A 25923-nucleotide genomic window follows, 5' to 3' on the forward strand; every position below is an offset into this window, starting at 1 on the left:
ACAAAGCATTTTTCCGTCTTTAACCTATTCAGCCTCGATTTTCTGGAGTAAAATGGGCATAGCAATAGTCGGCATTTCAGAGGGTTGGTAGACTGTAGGAGATAAGGTACGATTAAGACACAGTGACAGGTGAAAGTTATTATCTCAAAGGCGTTTCTCAACCCGAGAGGGCGTGTGACTCCCCTGCTTTGCAGATGGGTGTAGGTGCCTGGCTCAAGGCCACTCCGATCTGAGGGGCAGTGAATGGAGTGGGCCGGTGACACCGTCTGGTCTGCTTGGCCCGGGGTCAGGCGCGGAGGGCCGCGTGGGTGGGGACCGAGCTCCCGCCAGGGGGCGCGCAGACCGGTGACGCCACCCTCCTCCTCCCCGCGGGGCGGGGTCGAGCGGGACCCCGGCGTCCAGCCCGGCTCGGGCCCAGCTGTCCCGCGCCAGGCCTGGACCCCAGTCGTGATTCGAGCTGGGAATGGCTGCGGTAGGGAAATGAGGCCTGGTTGTGGAAGCTTCCTGGAGCTGGAGGTGCGGGGTTGCAGGACCCACGGCGCGTGGGGAGGCGCAGGGAGCCGCTTAGGTGGGCGGCGCGTCTCCGGGGCCCCCGCTCTGTGCCCGGGCTCTCCCGCAGCCTCCCTGAGTCCCCTTAGCAAGTCCACGGGCACGTCGCCCCGTCTTAAACGCTTTTACATTGATTTTAGAGAGGAAGGGAGAGGGACGGAAACATCGATCCTGCTGCCTCCTGCGCGCCCCCTCCTGGAGATGAAGCCCACAACCTGGCCTGTGCCCTGACCTGGAATCAAACTGGTGAACTGTTGGTTCATGGGTCCACGCTCAACCAGAGCCACACGGGAGGTGGCGAGGGGGCGGGGGGGGGGGGGGGGCTGTCACCCCCTTTTAAGAACGAGGAGCTGGGGCGCAGCTGGTACCTAGGCTGGGAAGCCAAACCACCCCACCACCCCATAGAAAGGCCGGGGAGAAGGCAGCTGCCACGGGCAGATGCTCCACATTTGCGGGGTCCTGCTGACTCATTTAGCACTCGCCCTGCAGGCCCGAGCCCGAATGCCAGCTGGCTCATCGCCAGGGGGCACCAGGACTGCCAAGGCTGCAGAGGGCTCAGAGGGGACCCAGTAGGGAGCCAGGTCACTGGAGACGGAGCTCAGCTAGGACACAGATGGGTTGGGGGGGTGGGCATGAGCTCTGCCTGTCTGAGGTGCCCGTCACCACACTCGCTGCCAACTTGCCTCGGGAACCAGACGGGCCTCGCTGCCAGCCTGGCCTCTGTCAGATCTGCTGTCTGGCTGACCTCCCTCAGACCTCCACTCTCCCCATCTCGAGATGTTTCTTTCAGGCAGGGCCTGCTGGCCAGGGAGCAGGGCTCTCTTTAAAGTGACCGCATTTCTCTACTTACATCCATTTTGGATCACTGTCATAGTTTAACGTTCTAATAATTTATTCCCAGTAATTATTTTCCTGTCAAGCGCCCCCCCCCCCCATTATACTGCCCTCACCATCCTCTTTCCATACTCACTTCAAAGAATAGATACGCAGATACATTCATCAGTTATACTTGAGGCTGACTGCTCGTTTTACTGGGAGTCCTGGCTTTTTAAAAGTTTAAAGACCCCCTCCCTCCCCAATTCACCATGTAAGCTTAAACTAGAGGGAAATGGCTGTGTTGGAATGGCAGCCACCCCGGGGAGGACAGCAGCTGAATACAGACGGATACTTCTGGCAGACATGCCACCTGGAAGGTGAGGACCAGCACAAGTCATGGTGGAACCAGGAATACTTGGCAGATTCTCACGCCCTGACCTCCCCACCTCACAGGAAGCAAAGTTCGAGGAGGAAAGTGATGAAACCCAATAAAGTCCCACAGGATGGGCAGGAGTGGGGAGGAGGGGAGGGAAATCTGTAATACTTTCAACAACAAAGATAATAAATTAAAAAAAATTTTTTTTAAATCCCACACAGTGTTGCATGCAGAGCGCCTACTTGTGGTAGGAGCCATCACTGCAGTGGAGCAGGCAGGAGGCCTGGGAGTTGCTTTTTCTAACTCCTGCTCGTTTGACAGGTGAAAACACTGAGGTCAGGGGAATGGAAATGAGTGACCATGCAAACTTCTTGTCATTTGCATTAGAAAACCTCTGCCCTCCTGGGAGGGGTCTGAGACGTATTTTTTTGGAAAAATATTCTAGTAATTTTCTTCAACATCAACATAAGTACCCGAAGAGGGGAATGACTCACCTAAAGGTCTTTCCCCCCTCAAACCGCTGCTGGGCTTGAGGAGCCTGCTTAACACCCAGCTCTACCCCATGGGCACACGCAGTGAAATGAGCGCAACCCCAGCTGGAGTCTGGTGTGTGGAGACCGTGTGAGAGGAATCAGCAGATGCACCCGGCAAACATTTCCGAGTACCTCTGGGAGCCAGGTCCTGTGCTTGAATAGAAGACTCTCACCTGACAAACATGATAGTCTGGTGCGGGATAAGATAAGGACATGATAAAAGGTATGTCGTGCTCTGGCTGGCTTGGCTCAGTGGACAGAGCATCGACCTGCGGACTGAAGGGTCCCAGGTTCGATTCCAGTCGGGGGCACATGCCTGGGTTGTGGGCTCGATCCCCAGTGTGGGGTGTGCAGGAGGCAGCTGATCAATGATTCTCTCTCATCATTGATTTCTATCTCTCCCTTTCCCTTCCTCTCTGAAATCAATAATAAAAAAAAAGATATGTCACAAAATTACAACAGTCCTGAGATGCAGAGGGGGAAGGAATTACATAATCTGGCTGTTGCTGGTGGCGGTGGAAGATCTGGAAATGCTTGGCACGCTCCAGGGAGAGGGACCAGCATAGAACCAAACTTGTTTTCAGATTATCCTGTGGCCACGTGTGGGATGGGTTAGAAGGAGACGTGGGCAGGAGTCCTGAGAAGCCAGGCGTGAGGTGGTGAGGGGACCCAGGGAACAAACACAGCGCCCCTGAAAGGCTGATGGTGCTGAGGAAGGAGCCAATGGGACGCTCCGGTTCGGGGTACGATGGGGAAACCGGGAGAGACGGAGGGTGAGAAGAGCGCAGGTTTATCTCACCGTTGCCAAAGGGCATTGCAAAGACTGGGGAGTCCTCGGGGAACTCCTCCCTTTTGAACCTGGTAGGAAAGAAATACCTTGCTTTCCACCAACCTCAGATACGCTCCCTGGTTTCACACGGAGTACATGGATTCCAGTGCCCCGGACAGTACAACACTTAATTGCTCTTTAATGAGGCCTGAAACCTCAACTCAATTACACTGAGAAAGGAAGCCCGGGCAGAGGTGCCAACTCGGTAGCACCTGCTGGTCAGGGATCAGTGAGCAGGCTGGGCTGTGCAGGAAGACCTCCTGCCCTTCTGGGAAGTCTGAGACATGTGCTGAGGGCCAGGGCCAGTGAGGCGGGAAGGAGGGTCCACCGTGGCCAGAGCTCTGGCCTCACGTTGTCAGGAAGAGCCATTTTTGAGAAGGGGGACCCAGCGGTATGGCCCCCTCCGCTGGGACATTCTCATGGTCCCACCCCATCCCACCCCTCCCTCCTTAGGCCAGAGTGTGAGAAGAGAAGGGGAGCGCCCAGCTCCAACGAAAGGACACACAGACCCCTTGTTCCCCAGGAAGTCTGAGCTTTGACGTCAGGGCAGGGTGCCAGGCAGGGGAGAGCCCTCAGGCGCAGCCTGTTCTTGCTGGGAGGTGTGGGAGCACAACCAGGAGCCGGGTCGGGGGAGCCTGCGGGGGGCCAGCTGGCCAGTTTTGCAGAACTCATTCCTGGGACTGAGCAGTGAGGTCAGAGTGGAGGGTGTGATAGTGAAGATAACAAAAAAGGTGGGTGCTGTCTCCATCCCGTCTTATGGAAGAAGGAATGAAGTAGCAAAGAAAAATGGCCTTTCTTGGTCTCAGCCAACAGTGTGGGTGTCCTGGCTCCAGGCCTGTCCCTCCTCTGTGGCCCCAGCAGGGGACACTGCCGCCCCTCTGAGGTTAGGAGGACTAACCCTACCCCACCCCCCAACCTTGGGCCAGGCCTGGTGTTGGCCAAGACCCAGCTGGCTCATGCTTATCCCCACAGACGCAGGCTGCCATCCCTCTACCCTCTCCAGGGCATGAAGCCATGGCTGGAGGACACAGAGCCATGGGGGATAAAAAATATTTATTTAATCAGAGAGCCTCTGAAGGCACCTGGTTTCTGTTGAGTATAAAAAAAGGCAGTAAAATAGCAACTGTACAGGATACATGATAGACACAAGGCAGGGGGAGCAGGGGAGGGACAGGGAGGTTGGGGGAGGAGGTACAGGGAGAAGGGAGGGGTGCAATATCACACTGGACCTTAGAACAGACAGTCCTGGCCCCTAGCCACCCCTGGTACAGACAGACAAACATACAGACACATAGACACACACACTCTGAGCCTGGGAGCCTCTTCTGTCTGCTCAAGTAGGAATCAGAGCCAGATGTGGGCGGATTCGAGCATATGCAGAGACTGTGTCCCTCCCTCAACTCTGACCTGCATGCCCACAATGTCCCCACTGTCCACCCAGAGGCCCCCTCCTTGGGGCCTGGACACCGGGCCCAGCACAGGCCATGAGAAAGCAGAATTCAGCTAGAAGAGAAAACCTCCGGCTCACCCCTGCCCATCCCTGAAGGACAAGGAAGGGGCAAGAACTGGCGGCCAGTGCAGTCCTCTGTCCATCTGGGTCACACAATTGCCCGGAACAGGAAGGAGAAGACAGCCCCTAGCGCCAGGCCCAGAGACAGAAAGAAGGCCATGATGGCTCCAGCTGTCTCAGCCTCAGCCGGCTTCACTTTCCTAAAGGAGGAAGGCAAGGCCACCTTAGGATGGCCCCTACTCCAGCCCCACCCAGGGCATCAGGGTGGGGAGACTTGCCTGAACACCCAGTTCTGCTGACCAACCCATCCTACCTTCCCAACCCCAATCTGGGGGCTGTCTTCCTCCTTACCTGAGAGTCCCCTCCCCCACCCCCACCCCCACCTAAGTGAGCCTGGGCACCCCCACCCTGCACTCCCGACCAGGACCAGGGGACCCTCCCTGCGTGGCCCCTCAGCCTGGAAACCTTAAGCGCCAGGATCAGGGAGTCTCCCTTGTCCTCTCCCCCTCTGTGGAGTGCCCTCCCCCCCACTGGAGCGCTAGGCCCTGCCCGACACTCACTTGGGCCCAAAGCACATGCAGAGACTGGCGAGGTAGCCATTGGAGAAGGCGAAGGCGGCCATGAAGATGATGTACCACGCGTCGTGCTTAAAGATCACAGCCAGGTGACCTTTGCGGGGATGGATGTTGCACAGCAGCAGCAGGGGCACGAACACCAGCCGGGCCACCACCAGGATCGGCAGCCAGCGGCTGTCCTTCCCAGGCTGTGGGGGCCAGGCAGTGCCTCAGCCGGGCCGGCTCCCAGGCACACCCAGGGCCCCAGGGGCCCCTCGGGATCTGCACTGAAACCTCAAAGCCGGGTTACCCCTATGGGTACTGATGGGGAGGGGGCAGAGTGGAACCTTCTGGAATGCTGGAAATGTTCTCCATCTTGACCTGAGTGGTGATTATACGGGGGATGTATATATGGACATTAAGCTATACACTGAAGGCTTGTACACCTCACTATACATAATGTCTTGGTTTTTTAAAAAGCCTGGTCCCCTTGTCACCATACTTTCTTGGTGCCCTTTATGGTGTCAGGGTGGACTCTTCCCTCTCACCAGGGCTTGGTGCCCTCTGCTTCCACTTACCCACATGGTTATGGTTGTGAGGCTCCGGCCCAGCCAGTCAAAGACATTGAAAGTCAAGAAGCAGGACACAGGAATGAAGTAGTGTCCTTGGAAGGAAGAATCCATTAGGGGACGGTGACTAGGTCTGGAGGCAGACTTAGCCACCTTGACCCTCCCTGGGCCTGAGTGTCCCCAGGGAAGGGCAAGTGGACCAGGAGAGACTAGCGGGGAGAGCGCAGCCCAGGTCTCCTTTCCCCACTCCCAGTCCTGCCAGAGCCCGTCCATCCCCATCCTGGGAGCCCCTGGTGTCCTCACCCCAGGCGCCACTGCCTGCAATGCTGGACTTGGCATCAGCGGTAACAGCAGGAAACACCCCAATGGTGATCGTGAAAATGAAGCAGACGGAGAGAGCTGGGACTAAAATCTGGAGGAAAGGACCCAGGTCCAGTCTGCATGGCAGCCATGCATTACAGAACCACACGCACACGCACACACACACACGCACACGCACGCACGCACACACACACCTAGGCCCAGTCTTCATGGCAGCCATGCATTACAGAAAGACACACACACACACGCACACACACGCACGCACACGCACACGCACACGCACACACCCAGGCCCAGTCTTCAGGGCAGCCATGCATTACAGAAACATACACACACACACACAAATTTAGGAGAGTGGCCAGAAAGGGATGGGATGGACTGTGTCGGGGAGGGTGGGTGGGTGGGTGAGGAGTGAGCAGAGAAAGGGTGAGGGGTAGAGGGCACTCACATTTTTGAGGATGGCCCGGATTGAGGGGCTATTGGTGGTGGGCTGAGAATTGGGGGCTGAAACTCCAAACTCCTCTTTGCCTGCTCTTGACGCCTCTCCTGGGGTGACAGGTTGTGGAAGGATTTCCAAATTGTAGGAAAGACAGCAACAGGAAATGACATAAACATTCCCCAAAAGGGCTGGGGTTAGGTAGGGGTGGCACCTCTTTTCACAGTGCCCACGGCAACCTAACACCTAGCGCAGACCTCCTCACAGTGCTTCCCACGGTCACCCAGGACCTCCCCCTATTGTAGTTCTCACAGCTCTTATTTCCCAGTGTCCCCTCGCCCCACCCCTGATCCCTCTGCCTCATCTCTGCCAGTAAATACAGGGCACCCATCCCTGCCCTCTGTGCTCAGCTGCCCCCTGCCAGGAGGCCCTCCTCCATCCCGGCTTCCTCGGGCTATGCAGACCTTTACTAATGAGGTCCAGCTTGGTCTCCTGCTCTCCGGGCCCTTCCAGCTTGAGCTGCTGGTAGTAGCGGTAGAATTCCTATCAAGTGAGGAAGACAAAGGTGGACTCAGAAACGGGATCTCCAGAATCTCCGCCTCCCCCAGGCGTCAGCCTCAGAGCACCCGTGGTCCAGCGCCCTGGGCTCCCCAGACCCCAAACCCGCCCTTTCTCCTTTTGCTCACCAGCCGGGGCAGTCCCAGGTAACAAATGATGGTCAAAATGATGACCCCGCAGGCTGTGATAAAATAGCCGAAGGCGCTTTCTGACAGCTCTGAGCCACCTGGGGTGGAGGGTGTCAGCAGTGAGGCAGGGCCCACCGCCGTCTCATGGCACACAGACGGGCAGATAAGATAGACAGCAAGACTTACTGGCGATGGCGCAGATCATGGCCACTGCGGCGAAGATGCCTGCCAGGCCCTGGCCACTCATGATGGGGGCCGTGTAGTGGGCAGGCAGGAGGCCGGCCAGACCAAACAGGCTGCCCTGCAGGATGGCACCGAATGCTGGGGGAACAGGATGGGCATCAGCAGGGGTGCGGGCAGGGTGGGGCTCACTTCCGCTGGGGGCTGTTGGGGCTCATGGGGAAACAGGTTCCTGTAACTCCTGCTTTACTGCCAGTGGGTCTTGCTGCCCAGTGGCCCTTCTCTCCGCCCCTCACTCGAAGCCCTGTCCCTGCTGCTCAGGCATCTGAGCCCTCACTGCCTACAGCATCCATTTCCTCTGCGGGTCGGAATGAGCTCTTCTCTGGCTGGCTGTGGGTCTGAAGGAAGGGGGGGAGACGTGGGAAGATCTCTGCCCAGGTCCCCTCCCAGCCCCGCTTACAATTAATGAGCATGATCTTGATCATGGTGATGACGAAGAAGGGCAGGGCGTCCAGGGGCACCCTCACCAGGATAGCGGTGATCAGGAACACCAGCAGGATGGCCACCAGGCTGCCCAAGATCCGAACGGACTGGGGGATCCTGCGGGGGAGGCCGAGGTGGCGGAGAGGCGTGGGTAAGGCAGGGGCTCAGCCCAGGGTGCGCAGGAGGCAGCCAGGGGTCAGGCTGTGCCTGGGCGCTCACCTCTGATGCAAGAAGGAGTTGAGGCAGGCGAAGATCAGCAGGGGTAGCATGGCACACAAGGTCATGACATTGTTGAAGATGGCACTCAGATAACTCTGATCCGGAGAGGGTACCATGGGGGTGGCCGAGGCCTGGATGTCCCTGCTCAGGTTAGCAGTGCCCAAGGACGCGTTCTGGGGCTGGCCCAGGCGGCTTTTGAAATACTGTGGAGGATGCAGGGAGGAGCGTTAGCGCCTCTCTCCCTGTGCCCACGAGTACAGGTCCAGGCCCTGCCTGCCCTGTGGACTTGCCCCCTGGAGCCCAGTCCCCCCGGCTCACCAGAGTGGCTGTCATGAAGAAATTCCAGGGGAGCAGGGTCCCCAGACCCAGCATGAAGAAGATAAGCCAGACGGCTTTGTACCTGGGGATGGGAGAGGAAAGAGGAGCCAAGTGACCCACCATCCCACCCCCTTCCCTGATCAAATGCAGGGAAGCCTGTCCCTGCTGCCCTTCAGTCTCTCCAGCCATCCCAGGGCACAGGGCATCTGTGTTTGTGCCCAAGTACATGCGTCCCCCTACGAGTGTAAGTGGAGGGGGAGGTGTCCAGGGATAGGGAGCAGGGCCCAGCTGTGTCCAGAGGAGGAGGAGGAGGAGGAGGAGGAGATGGAGGGGGGGACACAAGGCTGAAGGACATGGCCACAGGACGGTGGTTCTCAGCCCTGAAGACTCAGGGGACCCTCCAGGCTTGGGAACCAGTGTGACCCACACATCTGGAGGTGGTTTAGGAAATCCTGCTCTGCAGGCTGGGGGTGGCGGGTGAGCGAGAAGCAAACAGCAGTGTCTCCCTCCCCCGCCCGCCCTCCCGCAGCTGCTGGAAGTGACCGATGCAGCCTGGCCAGGAAGCATGCGGCTACCCAAAGAGAATTCTGAGGGCACGAAACTCCCAGACCATTCTGGACCTCGTGGGGCAGGCAAGGTGCCTGAGGGCAGCGGGAAATGAGGGAGCTGTTTTCTCCAGGCCCGGACAGAACCGGCTTTGTAGGTCACACCACCCAGGGTAGGCCAGGAGGTATCTGGCCACTGAACGTCACCTGGGCCCCGGAGTGTAAATAAGTGCCACCCCTGCTTTTGCCAGGCCAACCCCAAGTCCTACACCTCAGGGCCTGTCTGGGATGGGCCAGCTTCCCCCAGGCAGCCCTGGGTGCTCCCACTACGGTCTCCAGATGTGGCTGCCAAGCCCTCCCGACAGCCAACAGCTGCTCTCTTCACAGAGATGGCAGGGACAAAGCCCAAGGCAGCGAAGACAGGTCTGGCCAGAGCACAGTGCCTGGCCTCACACAGGGAGGGCCTGGGTGAGCGCCCCAACTGGGCAGGTCTGAGTCATGATAACTGCAGCCCCCAACTCCCTCATATACCCTTGAAATAGAGAGCCAAGGGCTTGGTTCAGAGACCCAGGATGAAGGGAGAAACTCCCAGTCAAGGTCACACAGGAAAGGGGGTGGGGGGATGAGTGCAACAGGTGATGGAGATGGGAGTGGTGAGGCTGGGAAGGGGCAGGCAAGCAGCCTGGGAGTAGGGATGAGGGAGGGCACCAACCTGGGGCCTGGACTTACTGTCTCCTTAAATTCTCGCCCATCCAAATAAACCTCACCTCTATTTCACAGGTGGGAAATGGTCCCAGGAAGGTAAGTGTCCAAGGACCCACAGCCAGAAATAGTCTAGTTCTGTGGCTTTTGGCACAGGGAGGGAGACAGAACGGGCGGGAGAGGTGAAGGGGTGAAGAGCTTTGGACCTGAGGCATGACTTCATCAACTTTCTTGGGTCCCCGACTCCTTGGAGAAGCTGAGCCAAGCGATAGCCTCTTCCCCCAAAACACATATGCGGGTCTAACTTGAGGGAGCCACAGGCTCCAGAGGTGCAGAAGGGAGAGGAAGGTCAGAGCAAGGACCGGGTGCATCAAGGTCATGTGAGAGAGAAGCAGCCCTGAGGAAGGGGCAGTTCTGCCAGATGTGCTCTGTCTGGAATGAGGGGTGCTGCTGGTGGCGGGAGGGCCGGAAGCTGCTGGCTGGCTGGAGAGCAACAGTGGAAAAACTGACAGGCCAGGGAGGAGCTGCCACTCACCCACCGTGACTCTCCCACAGACACCCCTGTCAGCACCCAGCCAGGGCAGGCATGGCCCTCACCCCTGACGCAGACCTGTCTCATAGTGACCTGGCTGGAAGGCCAGTCAGCAGTGACAACTCCAAATTCCAAAGGTCACGCCACCCAGCCCCCTAGAGACCCATTTCCACACCCTTTGGTCCCCAGCCCAGGTCTCCCAGTACCTGTCCTGAGGCTGGTGACTGGTTGTCATGGTGACGACGGTCTTGGTTTTGCCTGGCTGACTGCTCTCTCCCTCTGAGGCTCGCTTGGGGCAGAAGCAGTGTGAGGCCTTGTCTCGTCCTGTTTCCCCACAGGCCTCTTCAGGCTCTTGGGGGTAGAAGAGGGGACAGGGCAGACAGAGCTTGCAAACCCAGATCCCAGCAGGATCCCCTCCTGGCCCTGCCTCTCAGGACTGCTCAGTCTGACCCCTCTGGCCAGTCCCGCTGGGCCCCCCTGCCGGCTCAGGCTCCACCTGGCAGCAGGCCTGGCCTGGCCGCTGTCACCGCTATTTTTACCCAGCAGCAAAGCCGTGTGTAAGCTGGCAAACCGGAGGGTGGAGAGCAGGAGGGAAGGAGGAGGACGCCTGATTGAGAGGGAGAGAAAAGACAGGCAAAGGCAGGGAAGAGGATGAGAGGGGTCAGGGACAGTGACGACAATGGAAGGAGGCACAGGAGGAGGGAAACAGAAAGGAGACAGAGTGGAGAGGGGGAGGGGGGCACCAAACTAACATCTGCAAGAGCAGCAGCCGGCGGGATGAACGGGAGGGAGGCCTGCCCTCCCCCCTCCCGGGAAGCCCCTAGATTCCCGCCTAGGGTGGCTCTGGAGGACCTGTCCCCTCCCGGAGGCGCCCCAGACTCCAGCCTCTCTGCTGGTGGCACCTGAACCTTCCTTTCCAGCCACTGCCCAGGGACTTCCTAGTTCCTGGTCAGTTTTCCAGGAAAACCCTTTCCGATGGGTGTGGGACACAGCCGTTTCCACAACCTAGCCTGACCCCCTCCCCTGACCCCCCTAGTCCTGGCCCCAGTCACCCCATCCCCCGCTGGTTCCTCTCACTCCCAGGCCCCTGCACTCTTCCCCTTTCTCAGAGCAGGGAAGACTGGGGGGTGGGGGCACAGGCCTGACTAACTGCATAGTCCCAAAGCGCCTACCCGCCCCTCAGTGTCCCTCTCCTGCTCCCCCTGGTGTTACTTCCTTAGGTAGGACCTCTTTGGCACCAGCAGATAAAATGTGCTGGTGCACACACCCCCCCCTCCCGCCCCCCAAAAGGGAGGGCCTCACTTTAGAGCCAGGAGGACCGGCTTCCCTCACCCACGGGGCCTGCACTCACCAGACGCCCAGGCTTGCCAGAAGGGTCAGAGCCGCGGAGGCCGGGCGTCCCTGGGAGGTGGTCCTAGCTGGCGCTCAGGCAGGCCTTGTCCATGGGCTCCTGGGTAAGGTCCAGAATGAAGACAGTGCCCCCGGGCATATGGGGAGAGAACCCCCCTGGTCTTGCTGTGAAAGAAAGCTGCCCCGTTCTGAGAAGCCTCACCCCCCCTCAACCAGGGAGATAAAAAACCATCCTGCAGCTGGGGAGATAACCACCCAACGGTCTCAGCAGGAGGGCGGAGGGAGTGGGTCCACTCACAGGTACAGCCAGTGCTCCAGGTCCCAGCCCCAGACAGACACCTCAGGGACCCCATCCTCTCCACTGGCTTTCCTCCCCATCCCAGGAAGTCACCAGCACCTGGGTCATAGGACAGGCAGGGGAGGAGCAGACCGGCACATCTCCATCTGGAGGCGGAGGGCTTTTTTCGTTAACCCTTTCAACAAATATTTACCAAGGGCTTTGCAGGCTAGCCAGGCTCTGTTCTAGGCCTTGGGGGCAGAGCGGTGAACAACTTTTTACATCTTCTAGAGCAGTGATGTCGAACCTCTGACACGCGAACTCATTTTTTTGGTTGATTTTTCTTAAATGGCATTTAAATATATAAAATAAATATCAAAAATATAAATCTTTGTTTTACTATGGTTGCAAATATAAAAAAATTTCTATATGTGACACGGCACCAGAGTTAAGTTAGGGTTTTTCAAAATGCTGACACGCTGAGCTCAAAAGGTTCGCCGTCACTGTTCTAGAGGGATGAGGGCAAGAGGAGGGAGGAGGCAATGGACAGAGAAGGCTCAGGACTCGTTTTCTGTAGGGACCAGGGAGGGGAAACCCCAGCTTCTCACCTCAGCACACCCTTTGTCCCTCTCCATGCCCCCAGGCAAGATTCCTGGCAGTGAAGTTTCAAAGCAGGCCAGAGCCCGGTGTTCTTAGTGAAACGGGCCTTAGGCTCAGAGGAGTGTTCATTTCTGCCTTCTCCCTCAGCTACACCCCTGCTTTCTGTTCTCAGTAAACCCACCCCAGTCCTGGGTACAATTCAACTCCAGGGGCAGCCCCTCCCCTGCCCACATCCTGACATTCAGCAGGCCAGGCCAGGCCAGGCCAGGTGTTCTATTCTTGTCTGCCTTTGCCCAGCAGCAAACAGGGATTTGATACCAGCTCAGAGCATCTGGTGTACCCCTGGCCGTGCCGTGGCCTGCCCACATGGGGCCCTGACAGCAGCCGCCAAACTCGGGTTCCCAGCACCTCTCATGCACCCCAGCTTCCAGACACACCTCTGTGGTGGCATCAAATTCTCCACTCCCCAGGATCCTGTATGGGGCCAGCCTGCAGACAGCTCCCCTTTCCCTTATCACCACCACAGCTGGTTCTAGATGGTCTCCTCTGAACAGAGCGGGGCAGCTAATGTTCAAAGAGGTTGAGTCTCCTGCCTGCAGTCACAGAGCAAGTGAAGGGGCGAGCTGGAATTCAAACTCCAGGTATAAAGCCTGCTTCCCAGCTGGCCCTGTATACGGGGAGGTGGGGGTGCTCCATCCAAATAAGGGGGGACATAAAGTGGCGGCCAAGGTCACCTCCAGGCTGACATGAGTGTCAAGTGTAAGGCACCCCTCTTCCATTACACACACATCCTGTCGTAGAGGGAGGGTCTAAAGCAGCGGTTCTCAACCTGTGGGTCGCCACCCCTTTGGCGGTCGAACGACCCTTTCACAGGGGTCGCCTAAGACCATCCTGCATATCAGATATTTACATTAAAATTCATAACAGTAGCAACATTACAGTTATGAAGTAGCAACGAAAATAATTTTATGGTTGGGGGTCACCACCACACGAGGAGCTGTATTAAAGGGCCGCGGCATGAGGAAGGTTGAGAACCGCTGCCTTCTCCCTCAGCAACACCTCTGCTTTCGGTTCTCAGTAAACCCACCCCAGTCCTGGGTACCATTCAACTCCAGGGGCAGCCCCTCCCCTGCCCACATAGACTCTAAAGGTTACCAGGGAAATGGGCAGAGGGGCTGCCCAGGAGGGGCGAGGGGCAGGATGGGGCCAGCTCTCCGCTGGGAAGAAGGCCTGGAGGGTGCGTGTCCGTGTCTTTCCCCCGAGGAAGGAAGGGTCCTCTCTCTGGGAGTGAATGAGGACGCATCCCGCAAGGGGACCCCGGGGACACGAGCCGGTCAATGACAGGCGGTGGCTAGAGAGCGCGCCTCTGCCCCGCGCGCCCGCAGCCCCTCTCTCCGCATCCGGTGGTGCCAGCGGCCCGGCGGCCCCCTCTACCCACCAGATTCATGGAGATGATCGGGGCCCGCCCGCCCTTTGCGGAGGTCAGCTCCGCGACAGCTGGCTTCAGGCCCAGGAGCCAGGTCCCCCCGCCCTGCTCGGGTCCCTCTGCCACGCGGCACCCCTTTCCTGCCCTCCGGCACCCCTCTGGCTCGCCACGTGCTGCGCGGCTCGACACACAGTGCGCCTGGGGCCCCACAGGACATCCCCGCTGCTCGCCGCGGAGTTGCCAGCCCCCGCCTACCTGCCCTCGTGGCCGGCGGACAGCGGTGCCTTCCGCTCCGCCGGTCCCCGGCCCCCCAGTTCCCGGCCCCCGGCCCCCGGCAGCACCTGCAGTTAAGGGGTCCTCCCGCGCAGAGATCCCGGCGCTCTGTCGCCGCTTCCCGCGCCCGCCGCTACGCATTCAAACCCTCCGTCCTCTGGGCCCGCCCCGAGCGCTCCCCCGCCCCGCCCCGCCCGCCCCGAGCGCTCCCCCGCCCCGCCCCGCCCGCCCCCTCCGCCCCCCTCGCCGCTCTCCCCGCCCCCGGTCTCCGCGCGGCCACGCCCCGGACGGCCCCGGCCAGACCCGCAGAGGTTCCCGATCCGAACGGGCCCCCGCCCGGAGATCTTCGCCCCCAGGGCCGCTGACCCACACCTCGCCTTATTCCGGGGCTAGGACCTCTCTGGCCCGGCTGCACCAAACCCTGCCCAGCCAGGGGCCCGCGGCGTTGGAGGGTGCAGTCCCACAGGGGGTCCCCTACCTCCCCGGTGCTGGGGCTACACGCATCCTACACAACTGCCCTCAGGGCTCTCCCACCGACAAACCTGCCAGACAGGCCCGGGCGCCCCCAGCTCCACACTATCTGCTTGCGCCTGGCGGTGCCCTTATCGCTCCCCAAGCCCCTCCCAGCCACTCGCATCCACACTGCACCCTTTTCCTTCCAGGACCCCTCCTTTCAGCGCCACTTTCTTCCTTTCACACCTGACCTGGTCTTTGCTCTTCCACCCTCGACCCCACTCAGCCCTGGGATGCCTCCGACAACATGGGCATAATCAGGGACCTGCGTGGTGGGTTTCCCCCGCTAACACACGCAGACCACATCCACACAGACACGCCACCCACAGCTCTGCCTCGGAGAGGGATGTGGGCTCTGTGTGTGCGGTGATGGGTGGAGGCTGCCCTGCGGCCCCCTCATGATTCACCCTTTCTAAATTCAGATCTTTGGAAAGACGGAGGCACAGTAGGGGTTGGGGAGAGAAAAAGCCGGGAACAGCCTTACATCCTGAGGAATCCTACTTCCTGACAGAGGCAGGGGCGGAAGCTTGCTGAGACCCACATCCTCCACCACCAGAGGAAGAGGGGGTGGTCGTGCTGAGGAGTGGTCGGTCCTAGTACCTCCAAGGGAGGGGCAGGGGGTCCCCTCCAGTTTTGCAGGTTAGTAAATCTGGGGGAAGGGGAATCGCTGCCACTACAGCAGCTCTCAGTGCTGGAGGACAATCCAAAGGCAGAGAGGTGCTGAAGAGAGAAAATCCAATGCAGTCCCCAACCTTGCTCCCTGGACCCAAGAGGCCTGTCTGCTGGAGAAGCCACAGACACTAATTAACAATTAGGAGTACTGATATCTTAGGGATGGGAGAGTCACACCCTCTCCCCAGATCAAACTGGGCCCCAGGGGAGGAGTAGCTTTGCCACTCAAGGATCAGTGGACATTTCCAGACCACTCCAGAAGGGTGTTGCCAGCCTTTGAGCTGCTTGTCCCAGAGACATGACACACCATCATCCCCCAGTCTTAACCAAACAGAGAGCAGGAAGAGGGGCATTGGTGGTATTTTTCTAGGCACTGCACCATGGCTTAATGGGGATCGACACTGCATCTCTCTCTTCCTCTCCAGGCCCGCCTCTCCCCTCTTTCTTGGCCCCTGTCTCTTTCCCCACCTCTGTTGACCAGCTTTGGACCTGTGGGGGTGGCAGGTCTTAGTGGTCAGACAGATCTGCCAGGCATGGCTAGGCTGGTGGCCAATGGCTGCAGTTGTGTGCAAAGGAAGCTGGAGTTGGAAAGAAATTGGAGGGAAGTGGTGAGGGTTCTAGGCCAGACCGGGAAGGGCTGGTTCCTCTCTTCATCCCCCCACGCCCCTCGCCCCCTCCAAGCCTGGCCTGTTCCTTAGATGGCAACAGCCAGGGCTGTTATTGCTGGACACAAGCCCATCTGGCACTCGCCCTGCCTGGGCCCCCTGCCAGCACCAGTAGCCCTCCAGAGCCACTTCTCTGGGCAGAGATGATTGCTGGGTGCCAAGGCCCTCTGCTGGACAGCCTCAGAGCCCACCTCACCTAGCCTGCGCCTGGAGTATTTCAAGCCCCTTTCTGGGCTCCTTCAGGTCCCTGGTTTAGGTGTGGGTTGGGACCCTATTTGAAATTGTGGCTTGTCCCAGACTCCATCCAAGCCTGCCTCACCCCAGACGGCCTCCCTCCAGCCTTGTTTGCTGGAAATATGCTGGCTGGGCCCAGCGTTCTGTCCCCAGCACATGCCTCATGACTGTGAGCGTCCTCAGTTGTGTTTGTGACTACATCTCCATGGCTGGGCTGGGACTAGGGCAAGGCCAGGGAGGTACTTGCCTGAGATGCAAAATTTAAAGGGGGGGGGGGGGGGCGGTGCTGCCCCAAAATTCAGGAATCAAGATGAATAATATTGTCATGAAATACTTTTTAAAAATCCTAGTAAATGAAAAACATCCATGAACAAAACATCAACATTTAAAATAAAGACGGGATCTGGCCCTCGCAGGGTCCGACTTGCCTCACCTTCCTTGAGAGTGGACAGGGGCCTGGGCGTGCCCTTCTGGCCTAATTTCTAATTTCTCACACCTTTGCCCCTTCCTCTGCCCTGGGTGGGTTTCTGACCTTGCGTGGTCAGTCTGTGTTTGGGGCAAAGTCCCAGAAAGGTATGCCCTCCGCCAGACACCGCAGATTCCCACCCATGGCTGTCCCACCTCCACCAGGAACCTACACGCACACCCTCCGCCTCCGGGGCCCGGGACCAGCGCAGACCCCGCCCGCCCTGCCTCTGCTCCCCGCACACCTGCGGGGACCTGGGAGGGGCGTCCGGAGTTGCGGAGGGATGGGCAGGAAATCCTTGGGCCCGCAGGACCCTGGTCGCCCTCCTGGCCTCCTCATCTCGGGAGAGGGGCCGCAGCCGGAAACCGCAGCCCGCGCCGGGTCTGACCGGTCTCCGCCCGGGCGGGACAGGGGCTGCGACCCGAGATCCGAGGCCGCCCCAGCTCCCGGCTCTGTCCCCGCCCGCGCAGCTCGGGAGCCGGGAGCGCTCGGGGGAGGCCGGCAGCAAGGCCCGACGCAGAAAATAGGAGAAAAAAAAAAAGGCTCCCGTGGCCCCGGAGGGGAACAGGTTAGGGGACAAGGGGCTCTTGCCCCCTGCACCCCGCTCCTCCCCGCAGGCCGCCTGCCCGAGGGGGGCGAGCACGTGCGCTGGCTTTGGAGGACGCCAGAAGGAAGCCCAGGGCCCTGGCGGGGAGCCCGCAGGGCAGGAATGAGGCTCAGCGCTGGCCTCAGGCCTTCCCCTGGCCCTGGCTCCTGACGGGTGTGGGGACACGAGGGGGTCCTGTAAGATGCCTCTATTCCTTGCTCTGCCCCTCTGGCCCTAGAGCTTGTGGAAGGAGGAGGGAGGGAGGATTCTTGCTGGAGGACCCTAAACAAATGATCCGGAGGCTGAGATGCAAATACTAGTACATCTGACAGCTCTCATTTGACCGCTGACCGACGTCCCCTTGGGGAGGAGGAAATGAAGCGGTGAGTTCCTCGGGTCCCCCCACCCCCGCCCCAGCAGCACCTCCTCTGCCGGCCCAGTGCCCCTCAGGAGCTGCATTCTGCACTGCTGCCCTCAGCGGCGGCCCACAGGGCCCCTCAGCCAACAAACCTCCCTCTTCCGCCACCAGGAGCTGAGAGCGGCTCCGAACGCAGTCAAGGACATTGTCCTCCTCACCCTGAGCTGCACAACCACACTGTCGCCACGAGAGGCCAGGACTGCGGCCGGCCTGGGGCCCACTGCGGTGAGACAAGAGGAACAGCTTCCGGGAGGTGAGGCCCCACAGGCTCCATGGAGTCGGGTGGGAGGAAGCCTGGAGCTGTTCCTCACCCTCAGCCACCCCCCACCCCCCTCCCGCCAGGTGAGACTGTCTAGCAGCACAGGCACAGGCCGGGAGTGTGGCTGATAAGAATGTCAAAGGCACCCCGGGAATTCAAAAATATTTACTGAGCACCTGCTGCATGCTGGGCTTTGGGGGCGGGACTGAGTCTCTGTGGAATCAAGGTCTCATGCTCTTAAGGTAAATCCTCAGCCGGGAAGACAGTCTGAGTTAAAATCTTGCCTTTCCACTAAATGGTCAGTTGTCCCTGGTTAAACAGTGTCCCTGCCCGGACGCCACGCCCGCATTTGTCTCGGGTAAGGAGGTGGGGAGAGTCGTTCCTTGCCCTGCAGAGGCCCCGGTGTTGAGGAGAGGCCCTGAAGGATGCAGGCAGGAGATGAAGACCAGTTTTCTGCTAGATGCGGGGCCTGGTTCCAGTCATTCCTGCTGGGGCCGGGAGGCAAGGCTTGTTCAGAGCCCTCTCATGCTCAGTCCCGAACCCCGGCTAATGCCCACTGGGCAGGCCTCGGTCAGTGATGGTGCCAGGACCGTCGTATTCCACAAGAAAGCAGTTCGTCCCTGATGCTAGCAGGACTCGGGGCCTCATTTTTGCGGGGCTAGCCTCTCCCTCCTCTCAGGGCGGGCCACTCTGGAGGCCTCTCCGGTGTCTGGCTGGTGTCTCTGGCTGAGGATGAACAACAGGCAGCTCAGCAAAGCCTCACGCAAGTCCTGGGAGCCCAGGCGGCGGGCCAATCGACGCAGCAGGGGCAGGAGGTGCTGGCGGGCCAGGCGGGCGGCGGGCAGCAGCAGGCGGGACAGCAGCATTCGAAGCAGGAGCGGGAGCAGCGGGGCGGGCATGGTCGGTTCAGTGACTTGGAAGGCAATCCAGAGTCTGGGCTTGCCTCTCCTGCTCCCTCCTCACCTGCAAAGACATGGGGTGCTGGGCAGAATTCCCACCCCCTCCAGTTTCCACCATCACACTCCCCAGACCTCAATTCATGGATTCATGCGTTCATGGGTTCATGGGTCCCTTTTGCTTTCCTGAAGCCCTTTCTGTTGGCGAGGTAGCTGGGGCAGGAGGGTTCTCCCTGTAGGGGAAAGCTGGGACCAGGGCCTGCCATTCCCAGCCTCCAGGGCTCCCATAGTTCCCTGCACCCCTCCCTTCCCTAGTCATCCTCTCCTCTTGCACACACCCTCTGGACATTCTCCATTCCTTCTCCCTCAATCCAGCAGAAGTTCCTCCCCAGGCAATTCTAACTTTCCTTTTGTGGGCCCTTGATCCAGCCCGACCTGACACTCCTTACCCTCCCAAACCCCCACCCCAGGGGCAGCAACTCTTACCAGTCAGGACCACTGCTCTGGCTGAATTTGCTTGTGGGGACACAGCCTCCCAGGACACTCAGTACACAGGGCTGCCCCACCCAGCTCAGCCCAACCCAGGACAGCTTGCCAGGGTGGGGAGAGCAAGGAAGAGACAGCTGTGTGCTGGCACCTGGTATCTGGAGGGGAGGGGGCAGCTGTCCTGCAAGAAGTGGAAGGAACAGATGCAGGAATTCTCCTGGCTGGGTTCAGACCTCAGAGACAGAACCCAGACTGCACTTTGTAATGATGTGGCTGTGTGCATGCTGATTCTTCCGGCTCCCTCCTCAGTTACCTCAGTACCTGGGCGGGGGTTGAGGGGGTGGGAGGTGGAGGACGACCTGGGAGGAGTAACTGGAACGGGACTGTGTCTGAGACCCACTTGCCCAAATCTCAGAAGCAGTAATACTGCAGCAGCCCAAACACACCAGGCTCAGGGTGGGCTAGAACAGGACCTCGGCAGGCACTTGTGGGCCCTCCCATGGGTCACCGTCCATCTCACAGCTGGGCCCACCGTCCATCTCACAGCTGGGCCCACCGTCCATCTCACAGCTGGGCCCAGTTGGGAAGAGCTGGGTGGCACTCCAGCTGAGGAACAGGAAGAGGAATACCCACTTCAGGACCCTCTTCTCTACCTATTCCCCCACAACCCCAACCCCAAGATTAAATTAAATTCCACATGGTAGCAAGATCTAGAGATAGCCTGGGTTTGTTTTGTTTTAAAATGTGTACCTCATTCTCTTCATAAAATGGACATAATTTCTGCCTTCTTGGACTCAGGTGAGATAATAGTTTGTGAAAGTGTTTCATAAACCTTAACCTAGCCTTGGGAATATGACCATTTATCATTGCTTCACCACCAGCCTCCGCTGGCAGCACCACATTTCCAAAATCCTCAAAGACCTTGAAGAAAGAAAACTTAACCATCTCAAGGGCCTGTTCCATTTCTATCTGGAGGAAGCAGGAGCTAGAGTGTAGCTTTATAGGCCTGTATTCCTCTCCTTCCAGTGTCTTCTTGAAGATTTGTGATGGCCATGTGTCAGTCCTGGGCCAAGGGTGGGATGGGTATTGGGTACACATGTGAGCCAAGCTGTGAGTTCATGATCTCTCTCAATTCTCACCACCACTCTGCAAGGGAGCGATTATTATACTCATTGATGAGGAAACTGAGGTTCAGCGTGCTTAAGCAACTTACCTAGAATCACACCGCAGATGGACGGCTGCTCTCCCTCCCAAACCTGCCCCTCCCTAAGGCTTTCCCATCTCTGTAAGTGGCAGCTGTACCTTTCTAGTTACCCTGGCCAAAATCCTCAACTTCTCTCTTCCTGTCACAGTTCACTATCCACATTCAAAAATCCAGGTGGCTCTACTTTCTTCTATTCTGGAATATAAAGGTCTTTTTATTAATGTGCTAGAGGCTGGGCGCACAAAATTCATGCACAGGTATGGTCCCTAGGCCTAGCCTGTGATCAAAGCCATCTTCCCCAGCTGCTGACAGCCAGCCCTGCCCCCCACCGCCCCCAACCCAGGTTCCCAGTTTGCCATTGGGCGATCGGAGCCTGACGGCCTTGGGGCAGGGGGGGGGGGGGAGGGGGAGGACTAAGAGGTGAGCTGGTCCTACCCGCTTGTGGCCCTGCCCCCATCGTGGGTCACTCTCTGTGTGTAGGGCGACTGATAGGGCGGAGGCCTTGGCCTGACACCACCCGCATCCCATGCCACCCATCCCCCAGGTCCCTGTTTGCCATCAGGCGTTGGGAGCCTGTCAGCTGGGGAAAAGGGACTGAGAGGTGGTCAGTGCACCTCATAGTGACGGGTGAGTGGTCTGCCATTATGATCGCTGGGCTTTTATTAGATAGGATAGTTGACATGCCATATTATATTAATTTCAGGTGTAAACATAGTGATTTGACATTTATATTCCTAACCAGATAGATGGTCTGGTAACCATCTGTAACCATACAAAGGTATTGAGATATTGGCTGTATTTTTCCTGCTGTATTTTACATCTCTGTGACTTATTTATTTATAAGTTTGTATCTTTTAATCCCCTTCACTGTTTTGCCCATCTGCCCACTACTCAACCTCCTGGCAACTATCAGTTTGTTCTCTGTATTTATGAGGTTTTTGTTTGTTCATTTATTTAGTGTGTTTTTTTTTAAAGATATTTTTATTGATTTCAGAGAGGAAGGGTATGGGAAAGAGAGATAGAAACATCAATGATGAGAGAGAATCATCAATTGGCCTCCTCCTGCAGACCCCACACTGGGGATCGAGCCTGTAACCATGGCACATGCCCTGATGAGAAATCAAACCATGACCTCCTGGTTCATAGGTCAACCACTGGACCACGCTGGTCAGGCTATCCGTCCAATTTAAAAGTGCACTCCTTCCTCCCCATCTCCTGTTGCCTTCTCTCCATCCCTCCCTCTGTCTCCATAACAAATCATTGTCTGACATGCTATATATTTTCTTTTACTTCCTATCTTATTGCTCTCTGCCTCCCCCACTAGGATGTACACTCCATGAGAGTAGGGACTTACATCTGTTTCGTCAGCTGCTGTGTCCCCAGTGCCTGGTAGTAAACATTTGATGTAAGAATAAATAAATAAGCCCAGCTAATGTGGCTCAGTGGTTGAGCACCAGTCTATAAACCAGGAGATCGTGGTTCGATTCTTGGTCAGGGCATTTGCCCGGGTTGCAGGCTTGATCCTCAGGGTGGGGCATGCAGGAGATAGCCAATCAATGATTCTCTCTCATCATTGATGTTTCTATCTTTCCCATTCCCTTCCTCTCTGAAATCAATAAAAATATATTTTGGGGAAAAAGATTTTAAAAAAGGACAAATAAATGAAAGTTCTGTGACAGGATCAAATCCAGGCCTGCTTGCCCCAGAGCCTGTGCCTCTAAGCCCCAGAGCTACATTGATCTGAACATACGTCTAGGATATGTGTGAGAACCCTGCAGGCCACACACAGCTGGGGAGAGCGCTTGGAGGGGAGGAACTGAGCATACTGAGCCAAAAAAAGGGAAGCCAGGCCTCGAGCCTCTCAGGGAACCTCCAAATTGTGTAATTTCCAGGGTACCGTGGAACCTGACCAAGCGCTAGCCCACACCTGTAGTTGCTGTGATCCTGGGTAAGTCACACCCCATCCCTCCCAGCCTCGCCTCCACAGCTGTGAGGTCTTCCAGTGGTGAGAACCTTGGACCTGGCCTGGGGCCAGATGCCTGAACCATCCCTGCCCCCCTGTAAGCAGAATGAGGGGCTCCAGGGACCTGGCAGGGTGAGGCAAGTAAAGGAAACAGCATGTTGTCTCTGGTAACAACGGGGAGCCCTGGAGGAGGTGGGGAGGGAGGTGCAGAGGGGCAGCGGCTGGTCCATGACAGGGATCTAGTCATAGTTTAATCTCCACCCCACCCCCTCCTGAGATGAACTCCCCTTTTCACCTCCTTTCCACCCTCAGCTGAGATAACCCTTCCCCCCAGCCGCGGCCCCAGCCTGCCCCATTTTCTCCAAGACAGAAAACCAAGGGCTCTGCTAAAGATCCCCTCAGCTTTCCTGGAAAGACAACCAAGTGGCCAGAGGCAGCTCCTTCTAGTTCCTGATTTTGCCTGTGCAATGGGTCTGGCCCCCACTGCCCTGACCTTTACCCCTCATCTTCTGCTGCCAGGCAACTTTGAGGAAATTGACCAACCCTCTTGTTTTTACAAGTCAATTAAAAAGGCCCCGGCCCCAGGTGACTCAAGTAGGTCGTTCCCATACACCAAAGGTTTGCAGGTTTGATTCTCAGTCAGGGCACATACAAAGGTTGTGGGTTTGATCCCTGATCAGGGAGCTTGCAGGAGGCAACCGATTGATCTCTCTCTCTCTCTTTCTCTCATCAATGAGCATATCCCCTCAGATGAGGATAAAACATGTATCTGGGTGCCAACTTGTGAAGTGGAGGCCCATGGGCTGGGAGAATTTGGCCTCTGGGATCCTCCTCCCTGGTCCTCCCCCCCAGATCCGCAGGGTCATTTAGAAGCATCCTGCCCGCCGTACATAGACATCAGTTAATTGGGTCATTCATGTCAACAAGAAGCACCGAGTGCCTACTGTGTGCCAGGCCTGCACAAGGTGCCAAGGGCCCAGCACAGACACACCCAGAGTCAGCAGAGAGACAAGCCAGCGATGGGGGAACCCGGGATGGGGTGGTGAGAGTTGTGATAGAGCTAATGGGTTCTTTCAAGACCTGGGAGTACTGGGCCTCCCGCTCTTAGCCCCTTCCTGCTGGTCCCCATCTAGGGGTCCGAACCACTCTACAAGCTGGCCACCGCCTCTGCTACCGCCTGCACTGGGAGGCTGAGGGTGCTTATGGGCCTTTCACTCAGATCTGGACTCACCTGCTGGCTTGGGACCCTGTCTCAGGGCTGCTCTGGCTGCCTGAGCAGACTGTACACCACACAACCCAATGCGGGAACGACCCTCTGGGGCTGTGCTGTGCGAGGTCCTCTTCCCTAAAAGGCAATGATCGTAACACCTGCCTCGGACAGCACCAAGGATGGGAGAACAGCAGGTCCAGAGCTTGGCTCCCAGAAGGTGTCCAATAAACAAGCGTTTCCTTCCTTCCATCTTTTTGGGGTTCCCTCCCAGTATATTCTCTGTCTGAGGCCAGCCCAGGGGCTGCTCCTTGAAGGCCTCCAGGCGGCATCCTGACCTCCTGAGGAGCCACGGAGAGTGGACACTGGGCTCAGCTAATGCTTGAAGGATCAGCGGAGGCTTGGGTCCCCTCGAGGCCTGGCCCCTGGCTCTGCCGTGTTTCAAGTCCTGTTGTCCCCGCCAGGGCATCCTCACTGGCCTGAGCCCTTCCTGGTTGTGGGAGGTTGAGGGCAGCGCTGACCCCCAAAGAAGGAGTTCTGGGAAAGTGCGGGGAGGCTCCACGGAGGCAGGGAGTGCTGAGAAGCACAGGTGCCCAGGAGGAGGTGTGGAGGCCGGTCAGGTATGAAGGGTCGAGAAGAGCAAAATACCAGCCGGGACTGGGAGGTCAGCCCTGCTGCTGCGACAGCGCTTCCCCGCCTGTGACAGTAGTTCTGAAACCATTGACCTGAGTGGGGCTGTTGGGAGGATCTGAGGCCCAGATGTGGTGACAGCTACGGGAACACTGTGTGAACTCCAGCTCCTGAAGGTAAGAGGTTATGTGCGCGGGAGGGATGGTCCCTTAACCCATGACCACCGCTCCTCTACCTGGTGTGGGTGGTGGGACCAGCACCAGGTGTTAGACCCGCGGGGTCAGACCTGACCTGGGTTCCGCAACATCAGTACTTGAGTGCTGGCTAGGAAAGAATTCAGAGCCAAGACTCAAGCTACAAGAGAACATTTATTTCGAAAATCACAGAGGTAGAAGGATTAATTTGCAGACAAAATGGGCTGAGGAAACAAAATACGGAGAGAGGCAAAGGAAGGGCTCTAGGAGCGTGGGAGTGGGGCGGGGGGGTGGGGAGGGGGTGGGAGGGAGGAAAGGCGCTGGCCCGCTCCAGGGAGGGACAGCTCACTGGGTCCTCTCTCCTAAGGGTTTTAAGGAGGACGTTCCAAGGGAAGATCTCAGCAGAATATTCAGCGGCTTTCCAGCTGTGTCCTTTCAGTGGCTAGGTCAGCAGTCACCAACCTTTCGGACCTCACGGACCACCAGTGGTCAGACCACCGGTCGGTGACCGCTGGTCTAGGTCACTACCGATCGATTGGTTAATGCAGGAAGGGGGTCATTATTCAGTGCAGCTGGTCCTGAGGTCAGCCTTCGTTGTGGCATGCTTGTCTGGTTTTGCTGCTTTTCAGGGCCTGGAGCTGAAATACAACTGAGGCCTAAATGTTATCCCTAGGGAGAAAAGGTAAGGGGTCCAAACCACATGACCATCGATATGCTGGGGGGGAGAGTTGGGGGTGAGGTCCCACCCTAAAATCGTCCTTTGCTAGGCACCTGGGGCTTTCCACCCTGGTGACCTTGCTCTGCTCACGTCTATCTAACTGCCTACCCCGTGATAGGCCCATGAACAGGCAACTGGGCAGCACGACACCCATCAGACACCTGGTAGGACACAGAGAAAGTGGGTCAGGGACTTACTTAGATGTGGCCTGAAAGCGTCACAGAGCTGACAGGTGGCTGACCCTATCCATAGAAACAGTTGCTGTGGCCAGAGAGGGAGCTGTATAGAATGTAGTCCATTGTCCCCATGAAACAACTGTCCCTCTCCCCACACTCAGCTGACACGACACAAGGTGGGAGTGTGTGCCCAACCCTTCTGGCAAGGCCGCTCAGGGACGGTCAGCTGTGGGAGTGAGACAGCTGCTCCCTGGATAGTGGGAGGGAGGGGCACCGGCCGAGGGGCTGGAGTGGCAGTAAGGAAGGACATGCCTGGCATATTTGATGTGGGGAGGGAGAGCAGCAAAACCCACAGGCCCTAGGAATAAACCTAACAAAGGTTGAGCAAGACCCTCATGGAGAAAACAAACAATGTCTACAGAAAAGAAGACCTAAATGTTGGACGGATGTGCCCAAGTAATGGTCAGGAAAGCATCATGTTATAAAGATGTTCGTTTTCCCCTCAAATTAATCTGGAAATTCAATGAGATTCCAATTAAGAACCCAACGGTT

General features: G+C 57.8%; 2 protein-coding genes across 8 annotated transcripts; both read right to left on the minus strand.

Annotated features, from left to right (window-relative positions):
- Window positions 1–4137: 4137 nt before the first annotated feature.
- On the minus strand, window positions 4138–17750 carry SLC29A1 (solute carrier family 29 member 1 (Augustine blood group)). 6 transcript variants are annotated; one of them, XM_070418507.1, is made up of 14 exons: window positions 17731–17750; window positions 11510–11608; window positions 10365–10509; window positions 8380–8461; window positions 8062–8264; window positions 7820–7959; window positions 7366–7500; window positions 7180–7277; window positions 6958–7036; window positions 6506–6603; window positions 6040–6148; window positions 5746–5831; window positions 5174–5376; window positions 4138–4813 (listed from the first exon to the last, which is right to left on the minus strand). In XM_070418507.1, exons 3-14 carry the CDS (start codon window positions 10391–10393, stop codon window positions 4702–4704), a joined length of 1374 nt encoding a protein of 457 aa, XP_070274608.1. In that variant the 5' UTR covers window positions 10394–10509; window positions 11510–11608; window positions 17731–17750; the 3' UTR covers window positions 4138–4701. The 6 variants fall into 6 exon arrangements, with proteins under 6 accessions (XP_070274608.1, XP_070274605.1, XP_070274607.1 ...); XM_070418504.1 differs by lacking the exon at window positions 17731–17750 and adding an exon at window positions 14153–14232; XM_070418506.1 differs by lacking the exon at window positions 17731–17750 and adding an exon at window positions 12823–13321.
- Window positions 17751–18541: 791 nt separating this feature from the next.
- On the minus strand, window positions 18542–19320 carry MYMX (myomixer, myoblast fusion factor). Of its 2 annotated transcripts, none has more exons than XM_070419382.1 (2): window positions 19280–19320; window positions 18542–18860 (listed from the first exon to the last, which is right to left on the minus strand). In XM_070419382.1, exon 2 carries the CDS (start codon window positions 18794–18796, stop codon window positions 18542–18544), a length of 255 nt encoding a protein of 84 aa, XP_070275483.1. In that variant the 5' UTR covers window positions 18797–18860; window positions 19280–19320. The 2 variants fall into 2 exon arrangements, 1 of the variants encoding a protein (XP_070275483.1); XR_011471942.1 differs by lacking the exon at window positions 19280–19320 and adding an exon at window positions 19132–19159 and having other exon boundaries at window positions 18789–18860.
- Window positions 19321–25923: the final 6603 nt, after the last annotated feature.

The sequence above is a fragment of the Myotis yumanensis genome, unplaced genomic scaffold (assembly GCF_028538775.1).
Source record: "Myotis yumanensis isolate MYYU_CA2020_CCGP unplaced genomic scaffold, mMyoYum1.0.hap1 SCAF_6, whole genome shotgun sequence".
NCBI classification, from domain to species: Eukaryota; Metazoa; Chordata; class Mammalia; order Chiroptera; family Vespertilionidae; genus Myotis; species Myotis yumanensis.